The sequence below is a fragment of the Anoplopoma fimbria genome, chromosome 12 (assembly GCF_027596085.1).
Source record: "Anoplopoma fimbria isolate UVic2021 breed Golden Eagle Sablefish chromosome 12, Afim_UVic_2022, whole genome shotgun sequence".
Classification (NCBI taxonomy): domain Eukaryota; kingdom Metazoa; phylum Chordata; class Actinopteri; order Perciformes; family Anoplopomatidae; genus Anoplopoma; species Anoplopoma fimbria.
The window spans coordinates 8126346-8150884 of NC_072460.1; the positions used below are offsets into that span (position 1 = coordinate 8126346).

The 24539-nt window shown below is 43.3% G+C and overlaps 2 protein-coding genes across 3 annotated transcripts; both read right to left on the reverse strand.

Annotated features, from left to right (window-relative positions):
- Window positions 1-991: 991 nt before the first annotated feature.
- Window positions 992-16815, reverse strand: LOC129099805 (alpha-1,3-mannosyl-glycoprotein 4-beta-N-acetylglucosaminyltransferase C-like). 2 transcript variants are annotated; one of them, XM_054609187.1, is made up of 5 exons: window positions 7277-7354; window positions 5385-5466; window positions 4655-4796; window positions 3582-3836; window positions 992-2890 (listed from the first exon to the last, which is right to left on the reverse strand). In XM_054609187.1, coding segments are annotated over exons 1-5 (960 nt in total). In that variant the 5' UTR covers window positions 7279-7354; the 3' UTR covers window positions 992-2411. The 2 variants fall into 2 exon arrangements, with proteins under 2 accessions (XP_054465162.1, XP_054465163.1); XM_054609188.1 differs by lacking the exons at window positions 4655-4796; window positions 5385-5466; window positions 7277-7354 and adding an exon at window positions 16392-16815.
- Window positions 6669-23170, reverse strand: ap4b1 (adaptor related protein complex 4 subunit beta 1). The gene is made up of 14 exons (XM_054609189.1): window positions 22910-23170; window positions 21864-22088; window positions 21626-21756; window positions 19168-19315; window positions 18535-18780; window positions 18436-18478; window positions 14869-14967; window positions 14274-14385; window positions 13562-13645; window positions 13305-13408; window positions 12333-12540; window positions 11243-11557; window positions 8955-9107; window positions 6669-8706 (listed from the first exon to the last, which is right to left on the reverse strand). The coding sequence occupies exons 1-14, from the start codon at window positions 23020-23022 to the stop codon at window positions 8225-8227; spliced, it is 2463 nt and encodes an 820-aa protein (XP_054465164.1). The 5' UTR covers window positions 23023-23170; the 3' UTR covers window positions 6669-8224.
- Between the last annotated feature and the right edge of the window lie 1369 nt (window positions 23171-24539).

The window sequence follows — 24539 nt, forward strand, 5'->3', positions numbered from 1 at the left end:
TACGCTGTTGTAAGTCTGCAAATTTCCCCGCTGCGGGACTAATAAAGGATTATCTTATCTTATCTTATCTTATCTTAAACACTGCAGGGCTCTAGGTATGGTCATACTCACGTTTACCTGTTCCTCCACGAAGCACAATGGTAACTTTATCTACAGCAGTTTGCTTATAAGCAATTTCTGAGAATGGAGCCACACGCACAACACCCATTGTCAACATCCTACTTCCGCTGTGTTGACATAGACAGAAATGAATGTTTATACGAGGTTCAGGACCTGGAATCTTCTACCAGTGTCACGATCTCAGGTAGCTGGTTTAGACCCAGATGCAGGAGGCAGCAGCTAGAGTACAATGACTTAATGGGGTAAGCGACTTACAGACAGGTAATAGGAGACAATCCTAAAAGCTAAGAAAACTTAACACTGAGGGAAACTAAACACAAGGAGCAAGCTAGCACGTAGAAACCAGCAAGAAGCAGAAAACCCTTAGACTAGAGACTTATCAACTAATGAAACACAGATATGGTAGAAAACAGAAGTGAAACCAGACATGATGAGGATAGTCACTTGCAAAATGAAACAGCGAACAGACTAAACCTACCCTAGGATCATGATGAGGGAGCTTCTGAGTTGGCTCTTACACTATTTCCTGTGCCTGCCCAAATCTCTTTTTTTTCAGAGCGGTAAACTGATTAGCTGGTGTCTCTGTGCAATTAGGCCTAGGATGGCTGTATCAGTTTTCAGGATGGATTTTGTTCAATCATTTGTGTACAGTGTCAAGAAACAGCCCTGATGGGCAACAGTGCTGAGTAATCCAGGCCCTGAGAGGGTATTGTGGACCCGGACTGGGGTACAATTAGTGAAAAAAAAAAAAATAGACCCATCCGCCTTCCCTCCATCCCACCCCATGTGTTTTTTTCCGGTCTTTAAACTTTGTCATCACACTCCTGAAGCAATAAGTCTGCCATGTCAGCGTTTTTCTGTTTAGAAGAAAGTCAGATTTAATCGAAATCAAAACACAAGGTTCAAGTACACAGCATCCCAGCCAAACTCTAAGAAGCACAATGGTGAACTGTTCAATGGAAATGTGTTCAAATCTGTGTTCAAAAGAAGACAGCAGTGGGATTGGTGGACTGGATTTATGACATCAGAGCAAAGGGAGTAGGTCTGAGGAAACGTCCAGTGGTCGGGACCAATCCCAGGGAGTGAGACTGCTGCCTCCGTTAGGATGTGAGAGGAACAACAGTGCATCTCTGGGCAGAGGAGGTCACACACACGATGGGCATGACACAACTTTATTTTGACCGAGATATTGAAGACCTCTCCGCCAGCCTCCTCTGAAATGCCCCTTCCCTGAGTAGGTTGTCGGTTTTTCGCGCATGGGTTGAGCGCCACCACACAACACCAACACCACAACATCACACATCATAAGCAGCAAAACGCTACATTGTCAGAGAATTGCCGCTGAAGTGTTGCACAAATAGACGAAAAATAGATAGATAAATAAATAAAGTAGATCTGGACATCCCCAGCAAGGAACCCCATAGTTGTAAAAACCTGAAGATTGTAAAGGAATTACATGGTTTCTAAAGCCTGAGTTAGAAAATGAGAACAATCTCTATTTACTTAATCTCTTCTTAAAGCCACATCAACAATTCCAACAATGCCAGAGCAGCCATCCTTATGCACAACCAATACGCACAGCTGAAGCTTATCATAGCACCATCACTGTAATAAAAAAATAAATAGCCCTTTCATAATCTTCTGATGATATCCAGGTGGGCAAAAATGCCTTAGTTTAGGCAATCAGGCCAGGATTCATTCAGCCAAAGACTAAATTGTATAGGATTCACCATGGTCAACCATAAGGGAAGTTAACATGATTACACTGCACAGCATACTCTTTCTTTATAAATACCAGTTCATGTTTTTATCATTGCAAATCTCCTCATATGTGGAGTTACCATAAAGCTCAATCAAACATGTTCTTATTGACAGTAGCTTCACACAATTTCTTTAAGAACTGCATTGTTGCTTCGTCAATAGACATTTAAAAAGGCACAAAAATCACATGTTCAGCTTGCATACACAATTCAGCAGGTCAAAAAAAATATACATATTTTAGAACAAATCCCCTCAAAGGTTTGCTGTGGGATTGCACTCAGCTTTGTTGAGATCCTGATTTTGTTGATGACTTTTATCCTCAGACAAGAAGAGGCAGAGCTATACTTTTTCTCCATCTATTGCTTCTCAAACCTCTTTAGTAATCATGTCATGGCCTATCTCCACCTGAGCTGACTCGAGGAGTGCAGTCAGTTAAGTTCCATTTTCTGGGGAGCGGAAAAATCCCTCACCAGTTTACCAGGCCCATTTGGGTTATTAGTTCTTGTTGATGTGGATGTATCAGAATAAACCTAAGCTGAACGATTGGTGTTTAAACCCTCCACAAAGTCCTTGTCCTTAAGCCTGTTGTATGTCCCTTGGAACGAGGAGTAAGTCCCCATGTGTTGGAACAGCGAGGGTTTGAAAATGATTGGCTCCTTTTGTGTCAGCAACTCTCGGAAGCGATACATCAACCAGTCGCAAGGCATTTCCTGGTAGAAGAGGAAGAGAAAGCGGGCCAGGAGAGGAAGATCGGCTGATTTGTAGAGTTTCCCGATGTAGCCGAGGACTGAGAATTCCAGCATTGCCCAGGTGGTCTTCTTCCCATCTTGCTCCTCAATGCGCCTCCTGATGCTGGAGAGGAAATTTTTTGCGGCAGAGATGTCGTCCTCCAGCTGTAGGTAGTATCTGCCAAGACCCGCACAGTAGTGGATCAGGAAGGAGTAATCCAGGTTCTGCTTAGAGCGGAACGATACCCTATCTGGAGCATCGTTGAAGTTCCTCTTGAGACCTGCAGAAGAACCAAAGAGACCTGTATCAGTAGCCAGGCGGCAACCTCCAGTTCTGAAAAGTAAAGCCAATGCAGATGTAATAAAGCTGCATTCTCTCTAATGTCCATCAATGTAATGTAATGTAATGTCCATCAGGGGGCGACTCCTCTGGTTGTATAGAAGTCTATGAGAAAATGACTCTACTTCTCTCTGTAAACATGAGTTTATGGTCTCAATCTCTAGTTTCAAGTCTTCTTCAATACAGCAGGATGTTCATTTAGTAAATGATGGTCCATTTAGAGTCAAATAGACAATAAAGAAGGGTATGCTTTAGGGCGGTGCTACCTTGTTATTGACAGGTCTCTACCATATCTGGGAGTTGAGTGTGGGGTTGTCTTAGAACTTTAACCCTTTAAAGTGTGATTTTACTTCATAAAAACATTTTTATAACTTTTTTGGTTGCCTAAATATGTCTCATTCAGAGTTTGGTTGTCTTAGCTCCACTCGTATCACTTTGGTTCCAAAACGTTGGTTAATTCATGGATGCAAAACGGCGGTCCACAAACCAATGGGGGATGTCACGGTGACTATGTCCACTTCTTATATACAGTCAGTATCACAGCATCAACCAAACAATCATGAAATGGATGTAAATCAATTTGTACACAAGTAGGAGCACATGTGCTGCTACACCTGTACACGGTACTACACCTGTAACAGATGGATACTGATCCTGAGGAACATGGAGGACCACCAGCTGGCCCTGTTCCAGCTCAGATGCAAATGCAGTTTTGATCTCTCTCACTGTAGTGACTCTCCAGCTGACATCAAAATCTGGCAGCAGCACTACCACCACCATGGAAGAACGCTCTTCAGGAGATGACTGGGAGAACAGGGACTTCAAGGTAGGGATTAGATAGCTGCCCTTCTTCCTCTTCACTGATGATAATCCAATGGATAAGTAACCTGAAACATGTCCGGACAGAAAAGTGTAATGTGTGGGGTTTTAATATCATTGAACCACATGAATCTGTTGTGATCTAACACTATGCAGTGGGTTGTCAGGCCACCATAAATCTACTTGGTCCTCTCTCTATTCCCTTACTCTTACGTAATACAACTTTAAACTACGTAATACAACTTTAAACTGTCCTTGAAACCGGTTTAACCGGTTTGAACCATTTCCAGGATATTTAAAGTGTTGGTGACATCTGTGTCACCGTGGGTTCTTATGGGTTAAATTCTTCATATTCGTCTTATACTATAGTTTGTTCTTCATGTCCATGTTTGTGATTGGTCGTATACTGCAAATTCTGCCTCGAACATGTGAACGTGCGGACAGCCAGATTGAGAAACCCTGGGTTTATTTACTGCGTTCATAACCAGCTTTGTAGGACTGTTAAGCGGGGTGTTAGGGGTTTGTTAAGCAATGCTTTTGACGCATGTTAGTGCATGTGAACAATGATTATGTATGTAATTGTGTGCACACAGTTTGGCAAAGGAAGTACACAAGAGTGCAATGGCTTGTCAAGCTATGAAGGGCATTTACCACCAAAGATGTTGAATGCAACCTCAACAAATTGACTTTCCAGATCCGTGTGCTATTAGTGAGTGGGTAGAATACATAAGTGACCCAATATTCAATGATAAAGACATATAAATACACTTAATATACGGTAAATATTCAATTGCTAAAGTATATATATCTTTTTTGCACAAAGTCAATGACCATCAAATTGATTTATCTTTCATCAAAAAAAGGACAGACAAAGTGTGTAACTCACTCTGAGTAGATGGTGCTCCAGCAAGCACCTGATAGGACACATTGAGAGGCAGGTAATCTCCCTGTTCCACCCACGACTCCTTACTAACCAGCCTCTCTGCTTGAAAAGTTAACTCAATTGGAATCGGTTCTTTTTCCCATCCCTGCAAATCAAAAACATTTACATTACATTTACATGACATTACAGTTGTGACACTGTTTCCATACACTAAGGCATGAAAAAAAGTATTGGATTTAGCTTTGGACATCGGCCGATACCGAGGACCGTTTCATTAATAAGCTGTATGCCTCACTGTGTGGAAGAGACGGGGATCATTATTTTACGTGTAAGGCAACATCAGCAATTGCTTTCCTAATTTTGTACATCAAAACTTATAATTATAAAAAGAAATCGTACATTAGCAAGTTGTTAAAAAAAATGACTTATTACTTAGTAATTACAATTCAAATGTAAACCATTTTATTACAGTAACAAATTGTTTAGAAAAGTAAAAGCAAAGAACGCATTTATTCTATGAACACATTTAAATGAATTGGATAGATCAGTATAGAGTCAGTATCGGTGCTTCTCTAAACAAAGTGCAGCCTTTGATGATTTGTAAGCTCCTTTGTAAAGCAAGAGCAATGCAACTACTGCTTTCCTTTAAAAGCCACACCTTTCAGTTTGTTTGAATTGGATGCATACTTTGTTTGTGTGTAAGCAGTGGAAGCGTGAGTGTAGTGTTACTCACAATGAGGATGTTGAGAAAGTACAATACTCCAACCAAAAGCCCCACTGCCAAAACGGTCTTCTTTGAATGACGTCGCATTTTCCTGTCACATACCCATGGCCACACACACACAGACACAGACACAGACACACGCACACACAGTGGATACTCCATTATGCTGGTGTGTAAGTCAGTCACCACAATAGTAAATAATTCAGTTAATAGTTAATGAATGCTTCAGAAGGCCCAGACACAGCAAGATGTTGGACATGCTGGACCCAATTTGGAGACCTATGTATGCATTGACACGCAAATACTAGCAGTACTGTATGTATCAGACTAGGGAAGCACCCATCCAAATTTTGAAAAACTTTTAATACCACAACAAGTTGGTCAAAACTTTAACAGGAAATACAATTGCAGTATATAAATGCGTATGGTATATAATCATAGAATTTAATTGAACAGATCAGCCCCACTGTCACAGATACCCAATCCAGCTATTTGAGTCAGTATCGGCCCGATATCCCTTATTGTATACGTGTATCCCTATATCAGATACTGTGGATAGTAAGGTCTACAAAAGGGTCATCTAATATCACCACACAGCTCTGGTCTATCATTAGTCTTAGACAATACGGATGTGACGGCTGAGATTCATTTTGAAAAAAAATGATATGCTCTTGCTGAGACTTGAAGGAAATTAATCATGCCTTTACTATGTATACAACTGTGCTGCTAATTCAGTGGTAAAGCATGTTCTCGTCATCAACCCATCCAAAAAAGCCCTGACTGGATTTGAAAAAAAAGAAAGACAGTTTCACCTTGCCTGCTCCTGACATTCATTTGAATAGATTTCAAAACTGTAAATAGGTTCATGCCATAACACAATGTAAACTCAGCAAAAGTTGTTTTTTTGGTTTTTTTTTTTTTTTAAATTGAAGCTCTATCTTATATAGCAGATAAGAAAACACTTATGTTGATTATTGTTATTTGATGTATTCCCATTAATACTCGTTTTCCATTGTGGCCTTTGCTCTCCTCTGGTCTAGTTGCACTGGACTCCTGTTGCCATAATAATCAACGGACAAAACCCGAGAGCAGCCTCCTGTGTAAACACGGCAGAAAGGACTTGAATGGAGGATCACACTGACATCTATATTTAGCGAAGGGCAGGCAACTCCCCACCGCCCCCGCTGTCGACACGCACTGACGGGTAGCGAGCACATGTATGGTCCAGCAGTCCTGATAAAACGAAATAAAATAAATCCCTCCCGGGGTGTAGGGGAGCACCGGACGGGCTTCAGAGGAAGTTTAGTCAGCGAAGTTTACCGATCCTACCGCTACGGACAATCCAGGCTGATAGTCCTCCGCCACACTTCAGATGACTAAAATCAAAACCATGTGTCACGATAGATTACGTTACCAAACACGATTGACAGGGCAGGAGTGTGTGTGTGTATGTGACGAGTTTAAACAATACAACGAGGCTACTAACTAAACAAGAAAAACTGCAGCTGGTCCAACAGTTGAGTTTTTATGGGATGGCCTAGAGGATTACATTAGAGGACACATACAGTTGTAATATTGGTTATTATTGAGAGTATCTACATGGATTGGCTATTCAAAATACAAAAAAAACACACCATAAAAATCCTATCGGTTTCTCTTAGGTACGTAAGTAAGAGATCTGTTGCACGTTTCCGACACTTTATTTAACTTACGTCGTTTCGGTTAGATATTAAGTAGCCAAACGCTACGTCTAACTGTAACGTTATATGTGCACAGCCTGGTTAATAACACAGTAATGAGGTAGTTCATTAAAAAAAACAACCCAAAAAACACCACAAAAAACAAACTAAATATTCCTAAACAAAGCAAGAACATATAAGAGTTAACCAACTGTGTCGCACATGCTAAAGCTGTCAGTGGATGGATACAAGGCGCCGGTTCGCGTAGTCCGTTATGAGGAAGGTGACGGTTCTGTTGAAGGAGAAACTTCCACTCAAAGTCCACTCACCCGGCTCCGGCGTCCTATGTTGTACTTATAAGGAACGGAAAAATCAAAGGCATCATATAGGCGGAAAAGGGAGGCAGTCGGGCGCTAATAAGAACACATAGATCAAAACCTGCGAAGCCACATTCTCTTGGTTTCAACGCTGATGCCGCTTCTGCCGCTTCTGCCGGTTCTCCCACGGCCACGCACGCTGTAGGGGGCGTGGCTACAAGCCGCCAGGTGGCCGCCGCCTCAGTCTACTCCAGGTGTGTCCTCAATGTGTGACAACCCACAGAGTCACTGTAGTAAGTGGAAGAACTCATCGGCCTTATCGCAACAGAGCTAGTGCCTTATTAAAACAGATAAAGCAGGAGGAATCCAGACGTTTTTATTATTTGAGGTCACTTCATGCATCCATCTTTAGCCAGCTATTATAATGACAGCCCACACAACAATCTGTGAGATCTGATCCTACATTGAAGGGTTAAGTCTAGACATCTGGGAGCCTCGGAGGACAGCTCACAGGTGTACACACAACAAATAAAACCCATAATAACTCCCCGTTTCAGGGCCGTGTGCAGCTCAGCTTCCTGCGAATGAGTAATGTGGTTACTTCCATCGGGTAACACAAACATTATTTTCTTTCAGTTCTTAAAGTAGGAAATAACAAGAAAACAGAATTGTTGGTTTTTACTACTCATTCGTGCACCTTCTGTCTCTGGTTCCCTGAAGTCCAATTTGAGCCTTGCAGTATTTGCTATTGCTTAGGGCCCTTTTTTAAGTCATGGTTAGGCAAATGAGAGTGGTCACTGAGTTTTTGTTTTTTTTAGTAAGTACAATGTTTGTATGTGTGCATTGTGCATATTTAATTGCTCTCCAAGGACAATGTGTGCAGCACAGTGGTGAGGATGGAGAGAAACCCCTTCAGAGCTGTGTCATCTCTTGGCTGCTGTTTAACAGTCACTTTTACTTCCTCCTCTTCCCCATCTTTTCTCACGAACTCTCTCCCATTTTGCCCAGCGTCCTCTCCGTCTTCTGCCGCATCCCCATCCCGATCCTCCGTGCCTTCCTTTACCGCTACTACCCTCCGACTTGCCTCTCCAGTGTACAGCAGCTCACCGACTATGAGCGTGCTGCCGGGTGCGTAGCCGGAGTGTGCGTGCTGGGTGTGCGTGTACAGGTAGACCCTCCACGGGAGTGTGTGCGGCGGCGTGAAGGCCAGTGTCTGGATATTGACCAGCTGCATCGCAGCCTGAAGGCTTTGTGGTGAGCAGTGAGGTATGGCAGGGCATTGGATGCGTTCTTCCAAGCACACATAATCCTCCTCCTCTTCCAGCTTTTCAGCACCTAGCCGCAACAACACAAGTCAGAGAAACTGATGTCGAGCAGTAGAAGTATTAAAAGGCATGAACAGGAACTATTCAAAAAAGTGCAAGTAGATCAAATTTGTAAATATATTTAGAAACATTCCACAACTGGAGATTTCACACTGGTTTTTAAGTATTTTACAACAGGCCTGTTTGCTCCTGTCATCCACAATAACTGTCCCATGAAGAGGACGCTTTTGGCATAAAAGGATCTCCTTCCATTATCACCTTGCTCAGCATGCAAATCCTCTCGCTGCAGCCACAGACGCTCAAACTCCTCTGGGCTGAGAGCAGGGGAGAGGGACAAACTGAGTGGGGCTGTGATGCCGGAAGCCAGGACATTAGCAGAGGAGTAGGTACACACACTGGCACTGCCTGAGCCTGGAGAAGAAATGGAAGGACAAAGAGACGGAGGAAAGGGAAGAGGGGGAAAAATAAAAACGAATGACTGGGAGCCGAGTTGTGGACAGAGGGAGTGGAGTTAGAGTGAGTGCCAGAGGAAGAGATTTGTGATTAAAAATGGCACTGCATTCCCAGGAATGGACCTTAACCTTGGTGGAAAACAATGCTCTCAGTCTTTGACCAAAATAACAAAACTTTATATATAAGCTTATCCTTGGGGACCCATTTAAAAGTAGCATGACCATATTTGTGACCGTTTCAGTAGTATCACTGTGGAGATGAGTAAGCTTTTCTTTTTTTTATCAAGTTCATTGAATCTCCACTTTCACATGTTGACGCCCAAACACAAAATGTGTTATATGTAGATGCATGCATTTTGACATCTGCTTTTGTAATTCAAGGAGATAGGCTTTTTCTCACCATCTTAAATATATAAGATGGGGGCGGCTGTGGCGTAGTGGAGAGCAAGGTAGTTCTCCAATCAGAGTATCAGTGGTTCGATACCCGGCTTCGGCAGTCGATGTGTCCTTGGGCAAGACACTTAACCCCAAGTTGCTCCTGAAGGCTTGCCATCGGTGTGGACTGGATGTTGCTTGAATGTTAGTTAGAGTCTGATGGTGGCACCTTGCATGGTAGCCTGTCATCAGTGTGTGAATGATATGTAATATACTACTGATTGTAAGTCGCTTTGGATAAAAGCGTCTGCTAAATGACTGTAATGCAATGTAATGTAATATAAAAATTGCACATCTTCTCAAAAGGAGTGTTTTCCCTCAAGCTTTGGTCTAATAACTAATGTTGTAATGTTTACAACTGCTGGCTTGACTGTGTACATGCATGGGACTATATTATAATAGTTATACAAAAATAATGCAAAGTGCGCTTTGCATTATTTTTGTATAACTATTATGTAGCGTGCAATGTAGAACTATCATCATGGGTAGGGAGGATGGAACTGGCTACCACACAGGACATACACCGCTGTACTGTGCAGCACCAGGGATCCGACACACACTGTGGTGTTGTCCCTCCTCACCATGACGTGCCCCCCCCCCCCCAGTTGTGGAGCGAATTGGTGCAAGACCTTCACAATAGCAACAAGCTCCAATAGGTTGATGTGACAGGGGAAGTCCAGCCTTGTGCTTCCCAACTTCTAGGCACAAGGAAGTATGGGGAGAAAAAGCCCGTCCGCACCTCCAAGTGGGGAACAGCTGCTATGACTCCCCTGCAGAGGAGAGAGACTGACCTGCTAACATCTACAACAACCTGTGTGTCACAAGTTGTAGTGTTAGGAATGAAGCTCTTGGAGGCCTTGTAAAATGTATGCCTTTTATTGGAAGAATGATAAGGGTAAATGGACTGTTCTTGTATAGGGCATTTATAGTCTTCCCACCACTCAAAGCGCTTTAACACTTCATGTCATCATTCATCCATTCACACCCATTCATACACTGGTGGCCGGGGGTAATAGCAAGGTGCCACCTGCCCATCAGAAAAGCAACTTGGGGTTGAGTGTCTTGCCCAAGGACACATCGACATGAGGAGCTGGGGATTTAACTGCTAATCTTTCCATTGGAAGATTTTTCTAAAAAGCCACAGCGGCCCCTCTGAGCCACAGGTGCTGATTCTGCCTCCGGATGGGCCCCCGGCCACACCTGCTGCGGGCATTCAATCAAAATTTTTAAGGCCTCGGCTTTAGCTTTACATAATCACGTAGCAACCGCTACATGGGGCGGCTGTGGCGTAGTGGAGAGCAAGGTAGTTCTCCAATCAGAGGGTCGGTGGTTCGATACCCGGCTTCAGCAGTCGATGTGTCCTTGGGCAAGACACTTAACCCCAAGTTGCTCCTGAAGGCTTGCCATCGGTGTGGACTGGATGTTGCATGAATGTTAGTTAGAGTCTGATGGTGGCACCTTGCATGGTAGCCTGTCATCAGTGTGTGAATGGGTGAATGATATGTAATATACTACTGATTGTAAGTCGCTTTGGATAAAAGCGTCTGCTAAATGACTGTAATGTACTGTAATAAAATAAGACAATCCTTTATTAGTCCCGCAGGGGGGAAATTTACATACTGAGATACTTTACAGAAATATTTACATGTCTTCACTCACCTGAATGAACTTTGTCAATTTGGCTACAGTTCAGTGTGTCTGAGAGGTCAGTGTTAGGCTTGGGGTCAAAGGTCACATGTTCAGGGCTTCCTCTGCTGGCTGGCTCTGTCTCTACGCTGCCCTGCCTCAGAGGCTCCAGAGTGTTAAAGCTGTATGCCCACTGGCTGATGGGCTCGGCAGGGCGACCAATCAGAACACCCAGGGAAGGGTCTGACCGCCGACCCTGGAGGACCTTCCGCGTCTCTTCTATCCCACAATGCAACAGGCGGTAGTAGAGAAGTGCCTGGTCACGCACGCACATGTCCGTCTCCTCCTCTGGAAAACACAAAGTCTGACAATGTCATCTCTTTCGCTTTCCCACTCTCTTTTACCCCGCACACGCAAAACACACACACGCACGCACACGCACACACACACACACACACACACCCCTGTACTTCTATAATTGTGAGGACACTCTTTGACATAAGGCATTCCCCAGCCCACACAACTAAATTCCTTACACAATCCTTACCCTAACCTTAACCTAATTTAAAGTGATTTTTAAAACCAAGTCTGAACCCTCATACAAGCCTTTGTAGGTCTGTCCAATGGTGAGGACTACAGACTGTATGAAAGATGGATGCCCATAGGTTTCTGATGAGCCGTTGTGAAGCTCAAAGTGGGTAGCTCTGACCGTCGCCATCATGGCGGTGACGACCATCTTAACTCTCGGCTAATCCAAAAATAGGCAACGAGGTAGATTGGTGGAGCTGAAGCAGCCTCGATGACTCAGCAAAGGAAGTAGCTAGCTGCACCTCTGACTCAAAGCAGTCATGCCCTATGCAAAACTGTAAGCAATAATATCATTTGAAAGGGTGAGTTGCTGTTAAGTTGGACATTTTAAAATGGGGGTTGTTAAGAGACTGAGTTCCATTTGGACCCAGCCTCAGGTGGCCGTTTGAGGAACTGCAGTTTTGGCACTTACCTGTTGCCTTCATTTTTCAGCACTAGAGCCAAAATGTCCTCACTTTCCAAAAATGTCCCAAGCCTCAAGGTCTAAAAGTCAAACTGGATTCTAACAAAGATAGATGTACAAGTACGCACACACCTATGCAGTAGTGCAGCAGTCTTCCGAGCATGTCTTGTGTCTCAGCAGGCCGGCACAAAAACAGCCTCATGGTGGTCGTCAGCAGCTCCATCTTGACTCCCAGAGAGACCTCGCTCCTCACTCCATCAATGAACACCTCCAATGTGTAGGGGGCGCTGGAGACTCGCTCCCCATACACAGCCAGCAACCACAGCAAGGCTTGCCTGCCCTAAACAAGGATGAGGAGAATGAGGATTTTGGACCAAACGTAAAACGCCCTTGACCCCCACTGATATGTTTTGCGTTACTCTGGGTGATCAGATTTCTGCACCACTCTTAAAGGGACCCTGTGGAGTTTGGACACACACACACACACACACACACACACACACACACACACACACACACACACACACACACACACACACACACACACACACACACACACACACACACACACACACACACACACACACACACACACACACACACTTTATATTCTATCATATCGCCCTACCTCATGTATAAAAAGCAACTTGTTACATAAAGAATAGAATTATTTGTATAATATTTGTGGAGATGGGTGTCAAGGGGGGCCTCTCTTCCCCTCCAGCATGTAAACATGCTGCAGTTCAGTTTTTAACCAACAATAACAATGTTGTGTTGTTAACCTGTAAAATGTCACAGAAAGAGATAAAATGACAGCATGTGCCACAGGGCCTTAATGCGCCTGTGACCGGGGCCCGTTCCCTCACGATCTGCACATGTACACACACAATACCAGTGAGAAATGCTAAAATCAGGAAAAAAGAATGAAAGGGGACAGGACCCAAATAACTGTGTGTTCATGTAGGACCCCATTACTCATTACAGATGCTGATTAAAACAAGACCTTTCAAGGTCTAAGACCTTTGATATATATCTTTTTTTCTAACAGGGAGCATTGTTTCACATCCAAGCAGTGTGTGGATGAAGCAGCAGCTCCGGTCTGACCTGGCTATCCTGCAGCGTCTCCTCGCAGCCCTCTAGAGCCAAACAAACAGTGTCGCTGCACTGAGGGCACACCCAGACCAGGTCACGCATCGTCTGCACCACCGCTGAGGAGTGTGGGTGTGAGATAGAGAGAGAGAGAGAGAGAGAGAGAGAGAAAAAAAACAAAAAAACAACAACTGTGAAAACAGGTTCTGGTTCTGCCTGTTCTCGACAGTACAGTATGTATGTGGTGTTTATGTGTGAGTAATGAGTTGTACCAGAAGTGATGTGCTCCTGTTTGAGCCCAAGCAGTCCAGTAAGGATCTCCAGACATCTGTCGCTGTAGCTCCGTCCAATACGACCTGAACCCATCCAAACAGGAGACTTAAGGAAAGTCTATCGCCCCCCCACTACTGGATGATAAGCTTTTAGAAATTGAATTTCTTTAGCACTCTGAATGTTACAAGTATTCATATCCTGCCTTTAAATATCTATGTTTTAAGAATCCTAAAAGAAATGCTTAACTTTGTGTCAAATCTGAGCGTGCTGGTGCACCATCTTTGTGAGAAGGGGGGTCTGATTAGAGAGCGTTAACATTAGGGCCGTTTTTAAAACAGTAAATTGCGTTTTGAGCCATTTTTCTACCATGAAATGACGATTTGGTATTTGGTAGAGAAAATAAACAAATGAGCATACATCATTTGGAGTTAACAGAGTCCAGGTAATATTGCCAAAGAAACATTGACTCATAATCTGACTGCACTTACATTTGAGCATTAGGTGTACCATCACAGTTTGGGAGAGAATAAAAAGGATAATACAGCAGATGTTTTGTTTGTATAAGGGTGTTACTGTGAGCTAGAAGAAAAGAAGATGTGTAAAAGTGACTGCCTGGAAGTGTATGTCTTGTAAAAGAGATGTGGTAAAGAAGACAAAATAGTGCATAGTCATGCATTATGCTGCCACAGAATAGTACGACTGTGTGTTTACCTATAGCTGAGATTGCAGCCTGGGCAGTTTCAGTGTTGACATCAGTGCAGTATCCTTTCAGCTCATCCAGTAACATTGCTACATTGTCATCGTTAACCAGCTCCACCAGCACCTGCAAACACCACAGTGTTAGCTTTACTATCACTGCTAGTTCTGCACAGCTTCTGGTACCACAGGGTAGGAACTTTGGATATCCTTGATGTTGTCCTATGTTGTTTCCCCATCTTCTGCATTTTTGGCAGTTATTTAGAATTTAGAATGTGATTTGTTGGATTTTTTTTCCTAAATGCATTTGGGAAACCAGTTTCTCTAATAAACTGGTTTCAAAATTCCTGTCATGTCACTCTTAATTAATGAGGCCCCTGGAGAGGGAGTTTGTGAGACAAGTTTGTTTTGTTTTTTCAAAAACACAAAGCATTCTGTTAAGAAAATGAGAAATGTTGTTAGTCCAGTTATCTTAATGTACATTCATTCTTCCTGCCAAAATCCATCTAGCTTCCCCCTTTCAAAGCAGTAGCTTTCAAAGCATAGCATAGCATAGCTGTGGTAGGAGTAGGAAAAACAAATATATTGGAAAAAAATAACATTAAATCACCTGCATCTTCCTCTGCTTGATGAAGGCTGGCTCAGCGTAGCCACAGAAGAAACGTTTGTAGTGCGCCCCCATCAGGCCAGGGAGAGAACGCAGGAGCAGCTGGAGAAAGACACAGACACCATTTCATTCCTCAAAATATGTCAACACATCCATCTGACAAGAGATTTCCACTGACAAACAAACCAACTCATGATAATTGTGATGCAGGAAATAATATTTACAAGATCAGCTTTATTGGTCATGTACATACATAGATATATACAGGGCCGCTGACAGGTTTGGCTGGGCCCGGGACAAAATTCTCTCAATGGGCCCCCCCCAAAAAAAAAAAACCACACACACCTCTATCTCACTGGTAGCCTGTTCTTCCTCTCTCTCATCCTGTTTGGTAGCCTGTTCTTCCTCTCTCTCATCCTGTTTGGTAGCCTGTTCTTCTTCTCTCTCATCCTGTTTGGTAGCCTGTTCTTCTTCTCTCTCATCCTCTCTAGCCTCTCCTATAAAGGTGAACATATTTCGATAAAAAGGGCTATATCTAAATTAACAGGGGTCAAAATGAACCATTTAAAAAAGAACAAATTGAAAACCCCTTAATTTGACGATTTAACACAGAAAAGAATAGACTGATCAACTTGGCTAACTCTATCCCAAAGACTACAAAAGTTTAAAAATCTAAGGTTTTTTTTTTTTTCCCAAAATTGTCAAACGCCGAAACACAACCACAGAATTCCCTTGTGCAGCTCCCAAACACATGACGTCGGGATGACAAGCCCATTTATTACGGATAAACCAAAAGGATTATTTACAACTTTAATTGGATAGGCTATGGATATGGACTGAGTGAAGTTATGGCTTTCAGAATCATACCACAATAAAACTCACGCTATTGTATTCACTTAGAGCTCATTAACTGCACATTTCATCGACCATTTTTCACTTGACCAAGGGGAATCATGTCAAGGGTACTTTTATTTATCGCCAGACCCGCGTTTATGTCCGCTGAACTTCCAGAGAATGTTTGGGGAACAAGGCGGAGCCCATTCATCTGGCGAGTTTCAAGTTAACGGCAATCAGAAACTAAGTTACAGGCTACCCCAAAACGTCACGTTTATAACCCATTCGTTACATCCAACTCTATCTAAATGGCAATTTCACATGTTGCCATGCCACTGGCTTATTTTAAACCATGAGCCGCGTTACACTGGCTGTAATTCAGCTGACTGGGAATGATTCTCAAATCAATTCAGCCTGATTGGAGTGCGCAGCGCGTGCCTGCCTGAAACATTTGATTTGGACATGGGCCTATTTGCGGGGTAATGTGCATATTCTAAGATTCAATTAGATATAGGCGTATGAAACACAGTGTAATAAAGCCGTTGTGGTTATCAAATTATTCAATGCCCCCTGTCTGTCTGATATTGATCTCCGTGTGACTTGCTCATGTGGTGCTGCGCTAATATGTTTGACACGCCGCCTGTGCCTGTGTTACTTGACGACGGGGCTGGAAAAAGTTGGCCGTGTCTTACCTGGCTGTGCTGCACAGCTGCCTTTACTGGTACCTGCAGCATCACCTGAGTCTTTTCTGAAATATTTATAAAGAGATCCCCTCAGGCTTTCGGCTTCTTCCTCTCTTTTTCGCCTTTCTTTTTTTTTCAGGGCTCCTGACTTGTGCATGTTGAATCAACTCGCGCACTGACCACTAATGGAATGATGTCGTCTTTTTTCTTCTCCAAAGACCAAACCATTTTGGCATAGGGGTGATAGGGGGTTATTGGCCGTTTTTTCAAGGGCAATGAAGGCAAACAATCTAGGAGTCATTAATTGAATGCAAATAAAGCACTTTTCTTCTCTAAATCAACACATTTTGAAGTATACATACAATAATTAATCCCAACTTCATGGGGGTCCAGTTATGGGCCCCCCCCATTCCAGGGCCAGTCCAGGGCCCGGGACAACGTACCCGTTTGTCCCCCCCTGTCGGCGGGCCTGGATATATAAATACACAAAATGTTGCTTCTGCATTTGACCCGTCCCTGAGGAGCAGTGGGCTGCTGAGAAGCACCTGGGGAGCAACTTGGGGTTATGTGTCTCGGTTATGTGTCTCGCTGGGCATGTTGACTGTAGAGGCCCTTGTTGTCCTAAATATCTAGAATTGTATATAATTTGTATGTGGCCATCAAAATAGGAAGTATTTTGTATGTTTCCAATCAGATTAATCCACTGGTTTGTGACACTGTTGGGCAGACTATCAACCATTTGTAGCGAGGTTGGAGAGGCCTGAAGTGACTAACACTCCCAAAACCCCCAGTCTATAAAGGCGTCAGGTCTGACACTCCACAGGCTGAGAGGAAGATTTCTCAAGTCAAGATACGAAGTCAGCCCAGGAAATCCGAAATAATGAATAACCTTCTTCCTCTCCTCCCCCTCTTTTTCTATCTGATAACTGAACATCTGGTCTTCAGAGGTCACAGTTATAAACTACTTAGGTCAAGGAAATAGGAACTGACCCTTAGTGTCTTGCAATTATTCTCTGTAGCTCGGTATAACACTGTATACGTCTTTGGAGTATTCAATAACCCCACTCAAAGTGTTTCACATTTGATTTTATGAAAATACGTCTTTCTCCCGTCTTTATGATGTGGGAAACAGAGTTAAAACCATTTTTCATAGTTTGCAAACCCTGCATTATCTTTGATAAATCCTGTGTATCAAGTGTATGTAACTGAAATTCCATTTCTGTACCCATACAAGTGTAAGGTTTATTAAGCTCATAGTGAAGAAAAGTATGTGGGTTATTTGTTTAAAATGTTAGATTTCAATTTACTAAACAAGACTGCCGATACTAGGGACAAAGGAATCCCAAATCTTGAGAAAACAAAGTCGTAAACCAGGCCCCCCCTTACGACTCGACACCTTTCCCGAATAGATAAAACCAGGAGATTTCCTTTGTTCACTCTCTTGTCCGTTTCGTTTTTGTCCGTGTTAGATTGTCTTGTTAAGTGTTAGGAAGCTTCATACAAGCTCCCGTTATTTTATGTTAGAACAGCAGTTTTTGTCAGCAGCATTTCTATCGTGTTGTTGGTGAGGTGGCCTTTATTCTTGCAGGCCTATCAGCTAAACATTGGTCACATAAAGGGCTCTGACAGCGTTATAGCAGATGAGATGTCTCATGCATTAACGTTAGCATTAATGCTTACTTTCTCACCTGTTTGTTTCCTGTCTTATTACTCTTTAAAGTTCTCTAGTAGTCTATGCAGTTTTAGTCTAGTTCTTTATCTCTGTGCGCTTGCACATAGCACTGATCCAGTATTATCTCACCTGGGCTGATGAGCCTAAAAAGATTCAGAAGCAGTTCAGTCTGCCTTGCTCTCTCTCTCAGGGCCTCCATGGTATTTTGCTTGGCATTGTCTTTTCTTTAAGCATCTTCACACACTTTTTTTTACCTCCAGCTTTTTGTGTGCCAGTTCATGACACGGTGGAAATCCACAGTATCAAAATCTGCATTAGCGCCAAGTGCACATGCTGGAATACTTTCACTCCCTCTACCTCATAAATTGGAATAGCACTGACCTGTATGTGGCAGAGGGCAGTGAACCTCGTCTCTCTAGACGCGCTCCCGCAGGCGGCCAGCAGGGGTCCCCGTACTCTCTCCAGGGCCGCCAGGCTGACGCGCTCCCGCAGGCGGCCAGCAGGGGTCCCCGTACTCTCTCCAGGGCCGCCAGGCTGACGGCAGGCAGTCCGGAGCAGAGGCCGAGGAAGAGGCTGAGGGTAGCCGCCATGACAGAGGGGTGGGGGCTGACCAGAGAGGCGTCCAGCAGGGACAGGATGTCAAACAGCTCGTCCTCTGACTGGGGACGGTAACGCTGGAGGATCCTCAGCACCTCACACTGACCCCAAACATCTGACTCCTTCAACCTAGAAAGACAGACATACAGAGACTTGAAGACAACGTGGGCAGGCTGTATGCTGCTGAAGTGTCTTTGAGCAAAATGCTGAGCACCAGTACCTGCTCACTCTGTCAGTGGGAACATGTCCTAAAACCATAAATAATAACTGTTGGGATGGCCGGTGCTCAATGTTGTAAATTTGAGTAAAAGTGATTAATCAACTTGACAAAAAAAAAAAAACTGTTGGGATGGCCGGTGCTCAATGTTGTAAATTTGAGTAAAAGGGCTTCAGCTGCCTCTGTGATGTCACCATGTGGCACAGCACCATTTATCAAAAACCCAATGCTGTCCAAACGTTTCACTCAACCTCATGAAAAGCCTTTTCATTGGTGACATGGTTTTCCATCATTCTAACCTGTTGAGGAGGTGATGGGTGATAGGCTTATTAATCGCTACTCCTCCCTCCTCCTTCAGGATCTCCTCCAGAGCTCGGAGGCAGTTCACCATCACCACCGGGTCGGGGTCCCTCAGCAGGCCGTACAGCTCGTTCACCACTGCAGCATCTGGAAGAATCAGGAGGATGCATATACAAAGAGCATTTAAAAAATATTTAGGCATGGACACTTCAACAATAACTGAACTGTTTGTAGAGGTGCATTAAAAACGATACTCATACAGTCCACTGACTCATTTATCAATGCACTCTGATGACATTGTCGGATACACGACAGGCAGTTCAAATAAGGGACCAAAATCAATGAAACAGAGATATATTTTTAATTCTAAACATTCTTCTTCCTGGTGCCTTTATTAACCACAATGCAATTTGACCTTTGACAGTATTGTCACAGATTCATGTATTTAAGCAGGGATGATCAGAGGGACACAGAGGTCTGGTAAGCCCACTTCTTTCTTCTTACTTCATAACATTTTCAAACTCCTAGTCTTCAGGCCCGACCAGGCGGCAACCAGTTGGCAACCGGCAAAGGTTTTGAAAAGTACAGCCACAGAAGAAGTACCTTAAACTTGCATTCTCTCTACTGTCCATCAAGGGGCGACTCCTCTGGTTGTATAGAAGTCTATGAGAAAATGACTCTACTTCTCTCTTGATTTATTCCCTCAGTAAACATTGTAAACATGAGTTTATGGTCTCAATCTCTAGTTTCAAGTCTTTTTCTTTTTTTTTTTTCTCAATACAGCATGATGTTCATTTAGTAAGTTATGGTCCATTTAGAGTCAGATAGACCATAAAGCAGGGTATGTGTTAGAGTGTGGCTACCTTTTCATGAAAGGTCGTTACCATGGTGTTGTCCTTTCTAGGAGTTTTGTGTGTTTTAGTTTTAGAACTTTCACAGCGTGTTTTCCCTTTATGAAAGTTAATTGGCAATATACAAACCAACGGGTGACATCACCGTGACTACGTCCACGTCTACTGCCTACTGTCTACGCTGACTAAAGTGACATCATCAATTGAGGCATCTCCCTCTGGAGACAAAAATGGCTTCATACTACGTTTTACACTTTTGCAGTTGAACTCATTGACACTAACACTAGAGTTACAAGGATTGTAATGGTCCCAACAAAAACTCAATGAAAAGTTCACCCTTATGCTAGCATAGTGCACGCATGCTGGCATCACAGACACATTGGAATAGAACAGTTGATTTAGATCCTTTAACATTGATTTTGACATTGATTCCACTTGCCATCACTGGCCATTAGTTTCCCACTGGGATTAGTGTAACGGGTGTGGCACTAGCGCCCTCTGCTGGGCCCCTGCAGACTTGAGTGGTGCGCCCCGTGTTCATTTACCAGTCTGCTGTACGCCGTCTCCGTGTTCCCGGAGCTTGTTGCCGCGAATCGGCTGTGAGAACCCTGATTTTATTATTTTGTTACCAGAATAAACGGCTGGTTGGAGCCAAAAAGGAATGAGTGTGTCTGGATAAATTACACAACGCAAGACAGAGTACACGGCCGCTACAGACGCACTTAGAGTTACTAATGTAATACTACTTCCTTTAAAGGAAATACAATCTTTACCTAGTGTCTAGCCTTTCTCCTAATGTTTAGCTCGTGTTCCTCATTTTAGTGATCCCTGCTTTGGGTTTTCCTGGCCCTCACCTTTGTCTTCTCTTGGCTGGATTTGTTTGCCTGACCTCCTGACTGACCTCATGTGTACCGACCTTTCACAAGGAAAGAACCTTCGATCAAGATTCTGTCTCAATGTCCTCTTGCTAGTTATTTATATATTAGATATTAGTGATATTAGATATTGGCCCAATACTGACTCAAATAGCTGAATTTGGAATCATTGACAGTAGGCCGATTGGATACCATCATTTTGATAAATTACAATACAGTTCATTTATATCTATGTATTTGTTTGTCATATTTTGTTTTACAAAGTGTAGAAAGCAACAATAAAGTCAGGCCTGATGTTGCCTTACACATAAAAGAGTAGTCCCAGTCTCTTCCACACATTGAGGCATACAACTTATTAATCAAGCACTGGTTTCTGATTAATAGAAAATATCGGTATTGGGACTGAAAGAGTCGGATCGGAGCATCCCTACTAGTTTGTCTGCAAAACGCTCCACCGACTTATTGAAATCCATATCATCAGATGCTAGTAGCTAACGTTGCACTCTGAGCAAACAGTGAGGTTTACTTCTCAGGATAATGAACATTTTCAAACCACTTATTTCTTTCAACCTTTGCAGTTTAAGGTACAAACACAACTCCCCGTGTTGATCTCCTCATAATCTCTCAGCCATTCTGGTTTGTTTTCTACCCCTGCATGCTCAAAATCTTTATTCAAGTGTTAAGGCAATGGGAAAGAAAGAAAAAAACAGGATAGCCATCCATCCCCCTACCTATCTCAGAGTTGGGTTGGAGATTATGTAGTTTGGCCCAACCGAGAACAGCCACACGTCGTACGCAAGCTGCTCTGTCCCTCAGTCCTGCTGTCAGAGGCTGCTCCACGTACTCCACCAGACTGGGTAACCTGGGAAACACGCAGACACACACAGTCAAAGACCAAATGATCCCAGAAAGTCACAGGCCGGCGTGATGGCTTGTGGTGCCGACGTCGTAGTGCGTCGCCCGCCTCACCTGAGGTTGGTCATGTTCCTCAGGGCCAGACTGCGGACCATGGGGTTTGGGTCCTGACAGTCTTTCCTCAGCGTGTTGATGACCAGCAGAGACAGCTCTGGGTTCAAAGCGGCATAGGAACACAGGAAGACATAGACCAGCTTCTTCTGGACTATGTCCACTGTGGCACAGGCTTTCACCATCTCACTGAACAGGCCTGATACATCCACACCCTGTGACATCGCCCTGGGACACAGAGAGAGAAAGAGAGAGAGAAGGAGGAGTGAACCGGTGAAGGGGTCAGGGAACCAGACTCCACAGTTAACGATAAAGGCCGGTTATAATCTTGGAGCCAACAGGACGACTGTGGCTCAGTGGAGAGCAGGGTCGTCCTCCAATCAGAGGCTCCGGCAGTCCATGTCGATGTGTCCTTGGGCAAGACACTGAACCCCGAGTTGCTCCCGAAGGCTGTGCGATGTATGATTGGGTGTGAGTGATTAGATAGATTGTGATGGGCAGGTGGCACCTTGACATAAAAACCTGGTAGCTCCTGTCATCAGTGTATTTATAATACTTTTTTTTTTTATTTTTTTTTTATCTTGAATGGGTATGAAAGGGTGAAATGATTATCTTATTTTATCCCCTGTAATGTAAAAGCGCTTAATGTAAAAGAGTGGTCGGAAGACTAGAAAAGCGCTATACAAGTACAATCCATTTACCATTTTACCGTTTCTTTAGAAACTTGAATTTAAGGGACTCTTTTATAAAAGAGGAGAGGACTGTCCTTCACATAGGTACGGAAGGGACACTTGACATTTAGAAACAGGACATGGCTCTGTTAGTGGCTGCACTTATACACACTGGTGTGGAGACCAACACGTCAACGTCTCCAGACCATGGCATCAAATGTCACATGCAAGTAGGCGAGGACATTCTTAATAGTAATCCACTGGACTTTTCAGCAAACACTTTTTGTGGATTCACGGTAACGTTAGAGACAACAGGTATCACGTGGTTAACAGTCAGTGGCATTCTGGACAGGATGGGTGGTGTGTAACCTAGGTTACCTGATGACTTTGAGGATGGTGTTCCTGTAGCGCAGCTGGTCGGACTGGACGTTGGGGTTGGACAGAGCTCTCCTCAGCTCCCTCACCGCGTCCTCGCTGCCCAGATAAGGCATGGCGGCCACACACAGACCGCAGCTCGGGCCGTTAAATGCGCAAGTTTCCCTCGCGACGTCCCACCATTTATACTTTTATAAACGGGACAGTTTCACACTTCAAGTGTAGGAATGGGTTCATATGACTCGCTTGTTTACACACTGCTAACTTCCGCATTTCTTCTTCTACGTTTAGTTTCTGTTTTTGTTTTTATAGTATGCTGCCCTCTGCTGGTTTGGGGTGGGAATTGCACTCTACTCATTTCACGTTCTGGGAAGCCGGACCTGGATGATGATGATGATGATGATGATGATGATGATGATGATGATGATGATGATGATGATGATTTCTCGCAACATAACTGTAAACATAATTGTCTACCTCTTATGTCTCATGATCCCAGTTCTCTGCCACTTTTTTACTGATTTTCTATCCAACAAGTCCCTTTCCCTCTTATTTTGGTCTTATTTATTTTTTTTAAGAAATGTTTTGGCAAGTATTTCCTCTCTCCCACTACCCAGATTGCCCCTATGAGCCGATGCCCAAATAAATGTGACCTCAGAGTCAGTGTATTGACATTATTTCGTAAATTGGATTTCTGTGCTTGGTTTGTTTTGTTCAACCCAATCTGAAGCCATGAAAATGACAAACAGCTCCAGAGTATTTACACATAGTCAATCAGAAGTTTGAATATCTCACCTTTATGAATATATAGTAGGAAGTGAGTCTATCATACCAGCCACTTTCACAAAACAATACATCAACAGAAAATAACTGTCAATGCCACAGACCTATGCAAACCAAATATTGACACTTAAGCAGTTGGAGAGATGTGAGCACAATTTTAAAGATGATGTTGATCCCTTACAAATGTATGTTCAAGCAGGGGCTCTGCAGTGGTTGAAGACAAGAAAGATACTAATTCAAATACACTTCTAAGGTACTACAACTTTACTTGAGTATATTTTTGGGGTTTTTTAGTACCTCAGAACTACAGTTACATGATGTAAAGTAGTGAAAATGATCCCAACCACTACCACTTACAATATTTGAATGTTTCTATATTATATGCATATTCATGCATCCCAGTGATAATCTGGATTTTTGTACTTTTGATATTTACTTTGAGTACATTTTGCTGTACTTTTAGTAAGATTTTGAATGTTTAAAGTTGACTTTTAATTGAATATTTGCCTTGTTGTATTGCTGCAGGCTTTTACTTGAAATGATCAGAGTAGTTCTTTCACTGTTGGGGCCCAGGTCCATTTCACTTTATCGGGAGCCTTCGTCGTTTACAGCTCTGGTGGATCGTAAAGGAGAAGTCCAGTGATTTACATATTTACAGTGACTACACATTCACATATTTAATGTATTCATACATTCAGAGATGGTGATATACAGCTACAAAGGGACCCTATTTTGATTCCATAATGTACTCCTTGATCCACCACTTTTACAGTTAACCAGTCGGTTAACTGTAAAAGTGGTGGATCATCGTTCTCCAAAGTGCTGGTCCTGTCTCCAGGAACGGGGGAGG

Bases quoted from the DNA above. Each gene is read 5' to 3' on its own strand.
- LOC129099805 (XM_054609187.1), bottom strand. The intron at 3,837-4,654 runs GTGAGTTACACA...GACATGTTTCAG, and splicing joins TGGAGCACCATCTACTCAGA to GTTACTTATCCATTGGATTA. The intron at 2,891-3,581 runs GTGTAGTACCGT...GTTCTTCTGCAG, and splicing joins TCAGTATCCATCTGTTACAG to GTCTCAAGAGGAACTTCAAC.
- ap4b1 (XM_054609189.1), bottom strand. From the start codon at position 23,022: ATGCCTTATCTGGGCAGCGAGGACGCGGTGAGGGAGCTGAGGAGAGCT. The intron at 18,479-18,534 runs GTCAGCCTGGCG...CGCCTGCGGGAG, and splicing joins CTGGCCGCCTGCGGGAGCGC to CGCGTCTAGAGAGACGAGGT. The intron at 12,541-13,304 runs GTCAGACCGGAG...ATCCTTGTTTAG, and splicing joins AGACGCTGCAGGATAGCCAG to GGCAGGCAAGCCTTGCTGTG.